The following is a 14,301-nucleotide window of genomic DNA, read 5'->3' as shown; positions in this document are numbered from 1 at the left end:
TGTGTTGTGTATGTGTGTGTGCTTATGGAAGGGAGATGGGATATAGCTGCACCTTCTCTCTTTGAGGCAATGCAGTTGTTGAAGAAGCTGCAGAAACCAAAGTTCTCTCTTGGAGGCAACTATAAAAGGAGCATCAAAGGCTTGGCCTGCACTGAACCCTAGCTGTATGCCAGCCTACGTTGCTGAAAAGGGTATGCAAGCTTTTAACTGACGTTGGTCATTCTGAATGGGCAGGAGATTGTGGAACTGACTTTCAGATTCTTACCTGAGACAGTGCTGTCACCATCAATCAACTGTTTTCTTTCTTCGTTATTAATAGAGAAATCCTGGCATGTGTCACAAGACTTTTTGTTGTTTTGGCCCGTTGTACGTTCCTGTAAATAATAATACTAAATATAAATAAGTAAGCAAGCAATGTGCCACAATGTCCACTTATCCCTGCATGGCTCAACAAACTTTTCAAAAAGTTTATTCAAGGCACAGCAATAGAGGCCATGAGACACCAAGAATGCTTTCTCCCTGTAAGTTTCCAGCTTTCCCATTTGTTTGATGAAACGTTCTGTCTAAGCCAAAGGTTTGTGTGCTTTTTTCACCAACAGAAGCTTATTCAAAGGGGGGAAGGCGCAGAATAGCGCTGTTTCTTATCCTCTGGGACCAATATAGTACAGCTGCCCACACTAACCTCTTCAGTCTCAGTTATGTTTACTTTCCTTATTCGGTGCTTTCATTACTTCTTCTTTTGGCAAGTTTTGGTTTTGCATCGCAGTGGAAAAGTTGGAAGCTTTGGCTTCTTTTTGGTTCAGGCGTCGGAGGCAAAGTTGTTAACTTTGGCCTGATGGCAGAAGCATACAAACAAACATTTTGACAGTGGGATCTGGGTTTATCTTTCAGAGCTTCCTGAATTGGAGGTGATGGAAGTTGGAGGTGGAAGGAGATCGTTCAATTTCATTTAGTCTGGCAACTGGCATAGAGTAAATAACCATGGAAGTTTATTATAGGAATGGGAGAGAAATCTCTTTCACTTTGCATTTTAGTACAAGCTCACCTAATTTATACCCCCTAAGCCCATGAGCAACTGAAACAGAGCTGCCCTTTGTAATTCACATGTGTCTGAACTTTGTGACACAGCTTGCCACAAAAATTTTTTAAAAAGTGCATATGATAGGAAATGGTGCACAAAAGTACTTGCAGTAGTGATGGCAACATGAAAAAATGCATAAAATAAGGGAATGGCTAGCAGAAATGTGCCTCTTGCACAAAAGAATACCCACACAGAGATGCAAAACTTAAGGATGGAAGAATAAGAGGGGGAGAGATTGAAATTAATACATTTTTTCCTATTCCCTAGTCTCAAATAGGAATATTTTATTTCAACAGTGAGAATGGATGAGCTTTACATTTCCAGACAAATAGTCCTTAACCCTTATTCATCTTGCCAGTTTTTTTTAATTTACCCCTTGCAATGATGCAGAATTTGAGATTCTCGTAAGTTCCTAGTCCTCATGAGTTCTGCAAGTCAAACTACATGGTAACATGTAGTGTTCAGCAATGCCTTTGTTTCATCTTTAATTGGTTGCAGGTATGGGTAGATAGATGGGTGGACATTGTTGGGAAGAGGAGGCTTATTCCCTTTCTCTCCAGCTCCAACTGGGACTAAATTCCCCCTTTGAAACATGCCTCTAAAGCTGGAGTCACCAGCATGGTGCTCTCTAGATGTTGCTTGGCTGCAGCTCCTATTAGCCCCAGCCAACTAGGCTAGTGGTCAGGGGTAGTGGGAGCCACCGCTAGGGGCATGTTCACACCCCCAGCCGCCCTGTAGCCTAGCCAATAAAAGGACATCAGTTAAAAGCCATTGAAAAATAGAGGTTTTAAAAGCCTTTCAAAGCCTCCCATTAGGGGAGTCCAAAACATCTGGTGGGCACCAGGTTAGGGAAGGTGGATGTAGGGCAGCAACACGCAGGTCTCTGGTTTCACAATTCTAAGCTTGATACCACCCAACACCTCCCCTATGACAAGTCCTTTGTGAAGGCAGGCAGCCTCCTCCATTGCCTTTCCCACAGCAGCTGGTTTCCAGAAGTCTCCTGCTTCTGAACCTACATGCTCAGTTTTTCTATCAGAGCTAAGCATTGGCCATGGACTTAACTTGCCTCTGTTTACCATCAATATCACATTCCTGTAATTAGGAAAACCTCTGCACTCTCACCCCCACCCCCCAAAAAAACTAATTTGACAGAGCAGGGTTGAAAGTTGCTGGCCTGGGATTTAAGCCTGGCTTTCCATTACCTTGTGATAAATGCAGCTGATAGCTTCTTAATATATTAGCACAGAGGTCAACCTGTAGCCTGTACATGTGCGTGAGCAACTTACTACAATCTGATATCAGCCAGCCTTTGCTTTTCCTTTCTTGCATTCAGTCCACTCCTCTGTTGCAGCTGAGCTGCTCTGGAATGGAGCAGAATTAACTATGAGTTCTGTTTTAAAATGTGAATGCCTGCAGAGCCATCTCCCTGTAACAATTAGGGCATTTGTTTCCAGAGGCTTATTGTGATGATGATAATTCTTCCCCTCTGAATTCCTTCCGAGCTATCTCTTGGACTGCCTCCTAAATTGCAAAGAGAAGCCTCTGCTTTGGAACTGTTTGCAGATGTTTGTGTGTGTGTTTGTGTATTTTAAAAAAGTTCTAACATGTCCACATTTATCTGTCTTTCTTGCTTTGCTTTGCTTTGTTTTTCCCTTCTTGTGTTTCAGGGTTTACCTGGACCTATAGGAGAACCTGGTCCAAAAGGCAGCCGGGTAAGTGAGAGAGAGCCTTGTTTATACATTTCCACTGACATGGACGAGGAGGGAACCAGTAGGCAGTGGTGACTGGGGCCCACTTGGACCAGTAGGGTGAAAGGCAAATGAGCCAGCAGTAGGTGAAGCCGGAGCCAACAGATTCTGGTGTCCTCCCCCACCCCTGCCGCCCCATGGTCCTCCTCCCTGCCCTGCTGAGCTCTGCACTGAGCTTAAGGAAGAAAAGGAAGCTGACAACCAGCACTCTTCTTTGAACTGACTGTAAGTTGGAAGGCAAGCAGGTGAGGAGGGGCTGAAGCACACCTGTTTGCCCTAATGGACCAGCCATCACTCGCTCCTATAACTTCTGGAAACAGTGAAGAACAGCTGCTAAGGAACCCCTGACAGCAAAGTGGCCCACTGCACTTCTAAGACCAGCAGTCCTGGCATGAATGGGAGAAAGCACACATGTAAACAGGGAGCACAGGTCATTGCCAGGCTATAGGGCTCTGGGTTTTAAATGCCTGGGCCAATGAGACTTGCTGTCCTGGAATGAGGAGCAGCTGGAACTGATCTGCTTGCCCTGGCTCCTGCCTGCCAGCAGCTGCTGCAAAAGGAAGCAGTCCAAGGCTTGCTGCCAGGTTTGTGTGGAGCAGTGGGTCTGTGTCTCAGCAGCAAACGTTACCTTCTCCCTGAACCAGCCTTGCCTGTCCTATTGCCTGGGGACCTATTGCTTCCAAGTGTCCATGAACTGCTGTGAGCCTGCTTGTTGACTATCAGTATCTTCCCAGTCATTCTGCCCTGGCACATGTTGGGGGCTGAGCCAGGCCCAGCCTCCCTTGCAGCTGTCCTGCCCTTGGCTTACTGTCCTTAGGTTTTGCAGGAATTGCCCATGGCTGAGCAACAGCTCCTGGGCAGGCTGGAATTCAATAGCCGTGGATTCACTGGGTGGGTGGGTGCGTGTGTGTGTGTGCAGGAAGGAAGGTCTCAGCAGAAGCCTCTCTTCCACTCTTCCTTGCTCTGCCTCATCAACTCTTGCATAGGTTTGCCTGCTGTCTTTGGCAACAACAAATCCTCAAGCAGCATGTAACTAACGTGTGGAAGAAGCTGGGGGATGCCTGTTGGGTTCGGCCTGTAGCTAAGCTCCAAGATGAGATGCTAGAAATGCTGAGGTTAGGCTCTGTGGTGGAACCACCACCCCTGCCCTGTAAGTGGAAAACAAGCACAGCAAGGCATGCCCAGCCCATTATATTCTGCTGCCTGAGGCAGAGGACAAGACGGCATGGCCTCTTCCTTCTCTACTCAATGTACAGAAGCAGGCTGGACTGGTGGCTGAATGAGAGTTCAGGACTGGTGGGTGGGATAGGAGCTTACATTGCATCCGAAGCAGCAGACTAGTTTAGGGCCCCAGGTCAAGCCCTGTGGCAAGCCCTGCTACAGCCAGGGAACTCTTGCTGCTGTCTCTTGGCATCTGTCACCTGAGGCAGTTGCCTCACTTTGCCTCCTGCCCTGAAGCAAAGAGGAAAGTACTGCCCACCCTGCTTCCCTACTGAGTTAGTTTACAACTTATAGGGAGGGTGTGTCTCCCACCACATAGACAAACATTCAAAAGGATCAAAACAAACCACCAAAACAATGCAAAATGCATAGATTGGGGGAGAAAACCAATCACAGTTTAAGCCTGCACAAAAATGACAGAAACTACCCAGAACAAAACTAAATCACATTATAAATACTGTATTTCAGCCTAATTAAAACCCTCCCATTAAAAGCAGCAGGGAAGAAGTGGGATTTCTAGACCCATTTAAAACTGTGAGGGAGAGGAGCTTGCTTAATGTCCAGTGGAACTGATTGCTACAATTGCGGGGCAATTTTTCATCAGCCTTATTGTCCTCACAGGCAAGCACCTGAGCAGGGTCTGTGAAAAGGATTGTAAAGCAGGGGAGGGGATCCTCTGGCCCAGGAGACAGGATGTGGCTCTCCAGCTCTGTCTGAACTCTTGGAACTCTTCTCTGTCCACAGCACTCACCAGCCCTGCACAGGGGCAGAGCCAGGATTTGGGGGGGGGGCTTTGTCAGGGGGAACAGAACCTCAGTTTGCTATGTATTTTTATCAGTTTTCCTATTTAGGTTGTGTGTATGTGCCCCTCCGTGCCCCTCCCCCAGGTACACCCATGGCCCTGCATCACACCTACCTTGAGTATCTTTGGTGTAATTGAACTGCTTGCATGTGGCCCTTGGAAGGTTGTCCAGAAGGGAATGTGGCCCTTGGCACAAAAAGGTTTATCACCCCTGCCTCAAAGTACGGGCTGTTTGGCCTAACTGAAGGCGGTCCTGCGTATTCTTTCCTTTCGCTTTGTTAGGTTTGTAGGATCCAATCTTTAGATGTTGATTAGACAGATTCAGTGGCCTGGTGCAAGGGTGGAGAATTTTTTTCAGCTCAACTGCTGCATACCAGTGGTGGGTGGGAACAGAGGAAAAGGTAGGTGGATCAACAGATGCAATTTTTACCTTTAGTGCAGGCTACATTTCAGGTGTGCAAAAACCAGGTATTTCTACCTGCACTGCACCCCACACATCTCCATCACCTGTCTGAGCATGCAAAGGACGTGAGCAAGTCTCAAAGATGCCATCAGGTCAGCAAAGCACTTGAGCAGACAGCACAGGGCAGGGCCCAGGGAGAGTCCAGAGGGCCACGGAGAAGACTGGAGGGCCACATCTGGCCCCTGGGCCTGAGGCCCAGTACCTTGGTTTAGTAGGATAACGAAATGGAACTTTCATGTTCATAGGCAGTCTACCCCTGACTGCAGTTGCTGCGGTAGCAAGCAACCTGGGGAAGTCTTGGTCCTCCGCTTGGGTTAGGTGGACTTTTGGTCTAATCCTGAAGGGCTCTTCTAGTGCCAGAGCTTAGCTTTGTAAGGAGGGAGCCACTCGAGGGGCCAGATTTTGACACCTCTGCTTCTAAAAGTGAACCAGCATCTTGAACCCACATGCAAAGGCCAACACCTCTGATGCACAGTAGTGCTTTGTTCCCTCACTTGGGCTGGCTCATCCTGACTGTTCACTTTCGAGAAGCGTCTGCCTCTTTTCCATTCCATCCTCCTCTTCTTCACTTTTATTTGAAAGAAGCAGAGATCCGGTTAACTGCCTCCTACTCTCCACTGCAATTCTAAATCAACATGATGCTCTGAGCCAATAAATCCATCTCCCTGGTTGTCATGTGCTCTTTTTCCTTGTGAGCAGTAAATGCTACCAGCTGGCTCTCATCACCGGGAAAATTGCAAGCGATAAACAAAGGTTGACCCCATCAGTGGTTTTCATTCTTGTACAAGGGAAGAAGGTGGGGGAAGGGGCTGATCAGCTGTTTAATATCCTGTAATGACAGGCTGCTCCACAACACAGCCTATCCCCCAGCTGTCCTTAAAAAAAAAGTCTGATGGAGATAACAAACACATTTCCATCCTCAAAGAGTGAGGGGGCATTGTCATTTTAGTAGTTAGTTTCTGAAAGAGAGAGCCAGATGGGCGGGGTATATATAAATAAATAAATAAATAAATAAATAAATAAATAAATAAATAAATAAATATTATTAGTTGGGTGAATGAGAAGGAACTGGAGGTGGCTGGCCAGAGTTAATCTGCAAATTGGGTATGGAGAGAACATTAGACATAGGATGGAAGAGCCTCTGGGCTTCCAGTGTTCCACATGTCATTGTGAAGTACATCTACCTGCAGTACAAAAAAGGCATTTAACCCTCAAACTCAAGGATGTGGGTGAGCCCTATGGGAAAGGGCCATAGCTCAGTGTTAAGATATCTGCTTTGCACTCAGTATGTCACAGGTTCCATTCCTGGTATCTCCTGGTAGGGTGGGAATGTCCCCTGTCTGACTCCCTGGAGAGCTGCAAGAATCCTTGCAGATGATAAACTGCTAGACAGGCTAGTGGTCTGACCTGGTACAAGACAGCCTTATATAGAATCATAGAATTGTAGATTGGAAGTGACCACAAGGGTCACCTAGTCCAACCCCCCTGCAATGCAGGAATCTTTTGCCCAACACGGGGCTCGAACCCTTAACCTTGAGATTAAGAGTCTCATGCTCTAATGACTCAGCTACCCCAGCATTTCTCATACACGTTGTTGGTGCTCCAAATCGCATCATCCCAGACCATTTGACATGCTGGCTGTGGCTGATGGGCAACCCAACAACTTCTAGAGGGCTACAGACCTTCCCCATCCCTGCTGTATTCTCCCTTGGTTCCTCAAGGTCTTAGTTATTTCCTCCCTGGTGGGGTTGTGACACAAAATGCCAGCAGCAGAAACTTTTGCACACACACATAGCTAACCTGGATCGAAGCTCCATTTCTCCCAGGTCCACCCTGAGCCAGCCCAGGTAAGGCCCTAGCTGGCTGGTGCCTTCCTTCCTGGAGTCCTCATGATCCCTGGTGTGAGGGTATGTGCCCTTGGACTACATCGTGGAAGCCAGCACCATGCAGTCCATGGGCATATACACTTGCCCCAAGGTTTATTTCATCACGGCTTCCCTGGACCAGCGCTGGAAGATGCTTTACTTGTTCCCAAGGGACAGGACTTGACCCCAACCCACCGCATCAGAGGAGACAAAATGCTCTTTGTTTTTTCCTTTCCCTCCGTAGGGGTACATTGGACTGCCAGGATTATTTGGGATGCCCGGTGCTGACGGAGAACGAGTGAGTTTTTGCCTTCTTTGTGCCAAAACTGCTGTCTGTCTTGTCTTTCTCATGTTCTCCATGCCACTGTCTGTCTTGGCGGCTGCCTTGATCTTTTCTCTTCTTTGACAGATGCACATGTTGCTTTGCCTGCCAGCCCAAGACATTTTCCTGCATGAAGCACAACATGCTTGTGCCCCAGAAGTCAAGGTCCATCGTACCCCAAAACAGCCACATTCCTGTGGCATTTGAAAATCCCGTAAATGCCTCTGCCTTTCTCTGGCATTTTATAATACTAATTTAACCTATTTTATTTTATTTCTTACTGTGTTTTATGCTTTTAAAGCATAATAAGTCACTTTTAATAATAATAATAATAATAATAATAATAATAATAATAATAATAATAATAAGCCTTTTATGTAGCAAGTGCTAATTAATTAATAATGGTCACATTAATTTATATTTTATTATGATTACTATTTATTGTTGCAATTACTCAATTAATTTATTATGGGTAGCATTCAACTAACTTTTATTCAGAGCAAACCAAATGGAATTTATGGACCTAACTTACTCATAGTCATTAATTTCCGTGGGTGTACTCTGAGTAAAAGTTGAATACTACCCTATTGATTTATTATTAAGTGTATTTTTTATGTTTCTAAAGTTTTGTAAGTAGCTTAGAGAATTTTTACATAGCAAGCAACTTAGAAATTGAATAAATAATAATAGATAATAATTATTTATTATATGATTTATTATAAGATTATTATAGATCTGATTTATTATCAAACAGTTTTATTAATTTATTTCCCATTTATTATTGAATAAACAACCCTTTCATGCCATTCAGAATCAGCTGACTGAGACGGTTGCCCCTCTTAGCCTAATGGAAGGGTTCACACTGGTATCTTCTATTGTCAGCCTCCGCTAGCATTTCATCCAATGTTTTCTCCGCTATAAAGAAAGTGGGGAAGAGCCAATTATAAACTGCTCTGTGATCCCCAGATGAAGAGCAATATAAAAATTTAGTGGCTAATAATAATAATAATAATAATAATAATAATAGGCAACCAAACCAGAGCCAGGAAATGTTACTCCTTGGAACCTTATTTCCTATTGTTCACTGAAATGCACACTGTGTGTGTGTGTGTGTGTGTGTGTGTGTGTGTGTGTGTTGGAGGTGGGGAGATTTTATTTTAATTTATTGATGAGGAATAAATTTAATAATGGTGGCTTCTATTTCCATCCTATAAACCTCACAGATCATTGGTGAGAAACATCCAGCACAGTTGGGAACCCCTCACTGTGGCCACATTCTGCCCAAAGTGAGATGTGCTGCCAGCACTGATCACCTGATCAGCACTGGTGCTAAGTCCCATTGGGACTGGCTGCACTATGGAGTTCCCCATCAGAAACCTCCTAGTGCAGCCAATCCCTTGCTCGTGATGGAGTTTTCTTTGCACCCCAGATTGAATACAAGCTGGACTGCAAAGGGGAAACCCCCCAAAGAATCAGGAACACATTTGGGGTGCACTCCTAAGTCCCCCCCCCCGATTGTGGGTTTGACAGCGTCATAGTGTGTGAGTGGGCCAGCGGGGGAAGGGGTCTGCCAAGAGGAGTGGTCCATACCTTACCATGTTTTGCCACCCCACCCTGAATTTTGCTCTCACCCCTAAAATTCAGTGGGGAGGTTCGCCATGCCTACCCCATTTGAAAATGAAGGAGACGGGTGCTGTATGGAAGATGGAAATGTTAATGGTTACCATGTATAAACATGGTGCGATGTATCACTTCTTTTCAAAATGTGGTGAGCCAGTCCTGCTGTGTGTTGGAGCCACCAGATTTCTTCCCTTCCATCACCCCGCCTGGCTTATTTTTCCAAAGAAGGCTCCCATCAGCATACGACAAAAACTATATTGTACAAGGGAAATTCCATAACCCAGATGCACCTGTGTGAGGAGGGAATTCCACATCTTAGGGATGCCACAGAGAAGGCTTTCTCCTGGGCCTTCCCCACCTGCAAGCTTCCAAGGGCAGTGGAACTAACAAGAGGGTCCCCACTGCCTATCTTAACACCTGAGGTGGGGGTGGGGGCTGTAGGGAAGGAACTGGTTAGTGCCTGGCCCAAGGATCAAGGCCAGACAGGGATTTTGAACCCGGGTCTCGCCTGTCCTAGAATTAATAGCTCTTCCCCATCAGCACTGTGCCCATATGCCCAAATGAAGCCCTTTTCTTCCTGCACCCCATCCATTTCGTTGGCAAAACCTAGAGGACTCTATTGAGAAGGCAGATTCTGGAAAAGTGTGAGTGTGCCGTCTGCATGGATGAGGGGAAATTTGGAGCCGCTGATCTAATGCTTCTGTGTGTCACCAAATAGGAAACATAAACAGAGCAAGTCTTGGCTTCGGCTTTCGTTTGGTTCCAGACCAGTAGCTTAATTATTCCTTCTGCTAAGCTATGCCTCAGTTTCCTTGCCCTGGGTGTGTGTGTGTGTCTTTCCTCAGCCTAAGTGATGATCCTCTTCCTCCACATTTGCTTGCTTTTGCAGCTGACAGCCAGCGGCTGACAATTTGGCCCATAATAATCCTGCAGTTGTTTCTGGGTTTTTTAAAAATATATATTTAAAAAATCCCCTTTCTCTTTTGATTTGGACTTTGTGTCTCCTTCTGACTTCCACCAGATGTTAATACTTTTTCTCCCCACCCCCTTTGCTTGTTTTCTAGGGAATCCCCGGAGTTCCTGGGAAGAGGGGCAAGATGGGTAGGCCGGTAAAGTTTTTCTTCGTCTACTATGCAGACTTTGTTTTAAACAGTTTAAAAATGGGAGTGGGGCGGTGGAGGTGGGAATCTCAGACAGAATGTGTTTTTTGCAGGGAGGGAACAGTTGGTTGTGTGTCATGTTGTATAATGGGGCTGGGAATGTTGAAGTCTTGTTTGGTTTTATAAAGGGCATGTCCATATTTTCCAAATGGGGCTCTGCTGCACCAAACCTCATTCTGCCCTGAGTCAGCCCCCACCTACAACCAGCCCAGGGGGTTATGCATCCTCTCTGTTTCTTCCTCCTCCTTAGCCTGCATTGCTCCTTGTAGAGGAGGATGGGAACAAACTAGGATTAAGCTTCCTTCATGTTTTCAGCCCCATTCCCCAGTCTCAAGAGCAGCAGAAGGTGCTGGAGGCAAAACCAGAGCTCTATATTCAGCAGGAGGAATTGAATTTAGCTTGAATTAAAGATCTTATTTCAGCAAGATCCATGGCCTGTTTTTCGATCCTCAGCTTTCCGTGGGGTCGATTATATTCTTGGTCCTATAAATTCTCGTTGTTGGGTGAACAAGTTCAGAAAGTTTTGTTTTATTTTATTTATGTTCTGTGAGTTTGGTTTAAAATAGTTTGATGAACTGTTTGATATCCTACATTTTTGTAAATCACTTTGAGGCAGTGTTTTTTGTTGGGCGGGGGGTGGAGGGGATGGATAACTGCCCAAGATGATCATGATGATGGAGCTACATAGAAATAATTGGGAGGGCAGCTAGAGCATAGTCCTGAATTTTCTTTTGCAGAGTGGCATGTGTCATATGTCATACGATCAGAGCTTTTCCCCCAGCCAGAATTCACTGGAACTCAGTTCCGGCACCTCTCAGGTGGGCGCCATTGCCACTCTAAGAGAACAAGGGAGGTGTTCATAGTGAGTTCCAGCACTTCTTTTTCTAGAAAAACAGCACTGCATATAATTGACAGGTGGGAATTTGAGAAATTCTACACAATCGCACTGTCTCAGTGCATTTTTCTCTTCCTTTTTTAATTTAAAAACCCCTACTAACCACTGGTTGTGTTGTCCACCCGTAACTTTTCCTGTCTCTGTTTCCGCATAGCTCAATTTTTAAAAAATGGTTTCCAGCCCCATAAAGTGTCTTCCTCTATAAAACACTTGGATAGTGAACAATGCATCCTTTGCCCCTCTCTGCTTACTTCTTCCCCCCTTGCCCTGTTTTGCAACCCCGCCCTGTTGTACAAAAAGGTGCTTCCTTGTAAGAGCACAACTGCAGGTGTCCACATGCTTAATCATCTATAGCAGAGGTGGGGAACCTCAGACCTGAGGGACAAATGTGACCTCCAAGCACCTCTATGTGGCCCTTGTGATTATAATAATAAATTTTATCTATACTCCGCCCTGCCCGGCCAGAGCCAGGCTCAGGGTGGCTAACACCAATAAAATCACAGTAAAAACATAATGGGGGGCGGGGAGGAAAAAAACCAATTTAAAATACAGATTTAAAATAACCAATTTAAAATACAGATGCAGCCTCATTTTAAAAGCAGCCAATAAATCAAGACCATAAGGGGAGGGAAACATAAGGGTCAGACTGAGTCCAAACCAAAGGCCAGGCGGAACAGCCCCACCCCGTCTCCCCAGGCCAAACTCCCCACTGGTCACGCTTTGTACTGTCACTAAGTACTTTTGCCTAGCTGGAATATGTGCTTAAATTCTGGTATTGCCTCTTGCCTATCTGCATGGATTTGTGAGCAGGGTGTAGAAACAAAACTGTGGTAAGAGGCGAAGTTAGCATTTGCTGCCCCGCCCCTTTTTTCCTCTGGCTCCGCCCACCACTAGCATGTGGCCCCTGGAAGGTTTCCCAGAAGCGAATGGGGCCCTCAGGCTGATAAAGGGTTACCTATGTTTAATGAAAAAGAAAGGATTCACAGGTGCGGGGTGGGGGGGTGGGAAAGGAAAATAACAGCATCTGCCAAAGTTAATGACAACTGGTTACATCAGAGGCGAACACAACTGTAAAAGAAAAGAAAAGAAAGATTGGAGAAACTCTCTGACTCAAGAGTAACTAAACAAGGCAACGGTTGTTAGGTAAGGGGGTCTGGTCAGAGTTTTTGAAACAGTTTTACATACATTGTGCCTGCACACTCAATCTGTTCCAGCTGTTGTTTTGACTTGTGCAATCTTCCATTGAAAAACGCCATCTCCACCCCCCACTTTTTAACAGCATTTGTTTTTATTTTCATAAATGGAGTTGTATTTTCCCTCTGGGGAATGGTGGGATTTCTTTTGCAAATATATATTCACGCTGAAGTCAGGGTTTTCATTCTTCTTCTTCTCCTCCTCCTTCTCCTCCTCCATTAGTAAAACTACCCACAATTACTATCTAAAGCCATAACATGGAATTAAAGTAATCCATGACAAGTAATTTAAATTAATCTTAAATTTGCTTGACCTTGCATAATTTCAACAGAAAGCCTGCTATGAAAATGCAGTCATGCATTTTGGATTGTGTGTGCTAATTGTCCCTCCTGGATCAAGCTTAGCAGGAAACACCCCCATCCCCCAATGTAGCAGAATGTAGCAGAAGCTAGATTCTCTTAGCACTGATTGGCCAGTACCTATGCCAGTCATGAATGCCATCTTCCTGCTTCTTGAATCTGCAATTGGACCATAAAACAAACAACAAAATCCCATTGAAAAAACAACAGCCAAGTGGATAACCGTGCCAGGTGTTTGGTGGGTGGTAGAGAAAAGAGATGGGAGAAGTAATAAAACCAAAGATTTTGAGGAATGGTCATAGCTCAGTGATAGAGCATCTGCTTGCAAACAGAAAGATCCTAGGCTCAGTCTTTGGCATCTCCAGTTGTTGTTGTTGTTTAGTCGTTTAGTCGTGTCCAACTCTTCGTGACCCCATGGACCAGAGCACGCCAGGCACTCCTGTCTTCCACAGCCTCCCACAGCTTGGTCAAACTCATGCTGGTAGCTTCGAGAACACTGTCCCACCAGCATCTCCAGTTAGATGGCTCTAAAAAGGATTAAACAAATACACTTAAGACAAGGCCAACCATGATGGCAGGCTATGTTCTTCATTGTTGGAGGTAATATGCCTCTAAATACCAGTTGCTTGGAACTGCAGATGGGGAGAGGTATTACTGTGCTCAGGTTCTGCTTGCAGGTTTCCCATTGGGGCATCTGCTTGGCCAGTGAAGTAACAAGATGCTGGACCAAGTGGGCCTTTGGCCTGATCCAGCAGCCAGGCTCTCCTGTTCTTAAACTGGGCACCGAGTCAAATCTCCTGTTACCTCGCCTCTGTGTTTCATCTGCAGCAGGATACATCACTGTCCTCAGTGCAACTCCTTCTAGGGATGATTTCTTCCATGTCAGCTTATCAGCGTTTTCTCCCTGTGACGGATCTCTTGAAACATCTCTCTCTTTCCCTGGAGCAATGTATACACAAGCAGAGGGAAGGATCTAAAGCCAGATGTTTATACATCCCTGCTCTTGATTGCTGTAAAATCTCAATAGATGGAGCAGCGGGCTCTTTGTTTGCTCTATTGTACAATTGGGCCTCCTGGAATGATGTAAGAATGTAAAAAGATTAAAATAGACGTGCTGGACGTGAGTCAGAGGTTGAAACTTTTCCAGGGCAGTTCAGCTCAGTGGGGACATGAGAGGAACATGATGACTCGGTCTTGGAAACAAGACTTTGATGAGGCTTCCCTCGCCCCCACCCCCACCCCACCCCCCTGTCTCCTCCTCTGCAGTTTCCCAGTGTATCAGAACTGCAGCAGATAGGAGGAATGTGTGGGCAAAGCAATAATTCCTGGGTGAGGGCAAAAGCAGTATGTGAATGAGAATCCTGTTTATCCTGCTCTTCGATGTGCAGTGGGAAATTCTGGGTGATTTTTAGCAGTTTTTTCTGAGATGCCTCTGGATTCTTTGCGTGTCATTGTAAAAAACCACCACCATCCCATTGTCATCAGCAACTGGAGACAAGTCATTAAAAAAAATCATGTTCAAAAAAGAAGTGGAGAGATGCAACAGCCAACATAGGCAGCACTCAGACCTT

The 14,301-nt window shown here is 45.5% G+C and overlaps 1 protein-coding gene across 1 annotated transcript in view; it reads left to right on the top strand.

The window, feature by feature from the left end:
- The window catches only part of COL27A1 (collagen type XXVII alpha 1 chain), a 254,226-nt gene that overhangs the window by 71,057 nt on the left and 168,868 nt on the right, over positions 1-14,301 (top strand). The window contains exons 10-12 of the mRNA XM_083597135.1: positions 2,749-2,793; positions 7,425-7,478; positions 10,187-10,231. Of these exons, the coding sequence (XP_083453261.1) occupies positions 2,749-2,793; positions 7,425-7,478; positions 10,187-10,231 (144 nt within the window). The remainder of the gene's footprint in view (positions 1-2,748; positions 2,794-7,424; positions 7,479-10,186; positions 10,232-14,301) is intronic.

The sequence above is a fragment of the Podarcis filfolensis genome (assembly GCF_964270895.1).
Source record: "Podarcis filfolensis genome assembly, chromosome: Z".
In the NCBI taxonomy this organism is placed as follows: domain Eukaryota; kingdom Metazoa; phylum Chordata; class Lepidosauria; order Squamata; family Lacertidae; genus Podarcis; species Podarcis filfolensis.
The sequence above is the reverse complement of the archived record's forward strand: the minus strand, read 5'-3'. Positions and strand labels throughout refer to the sequence as shown.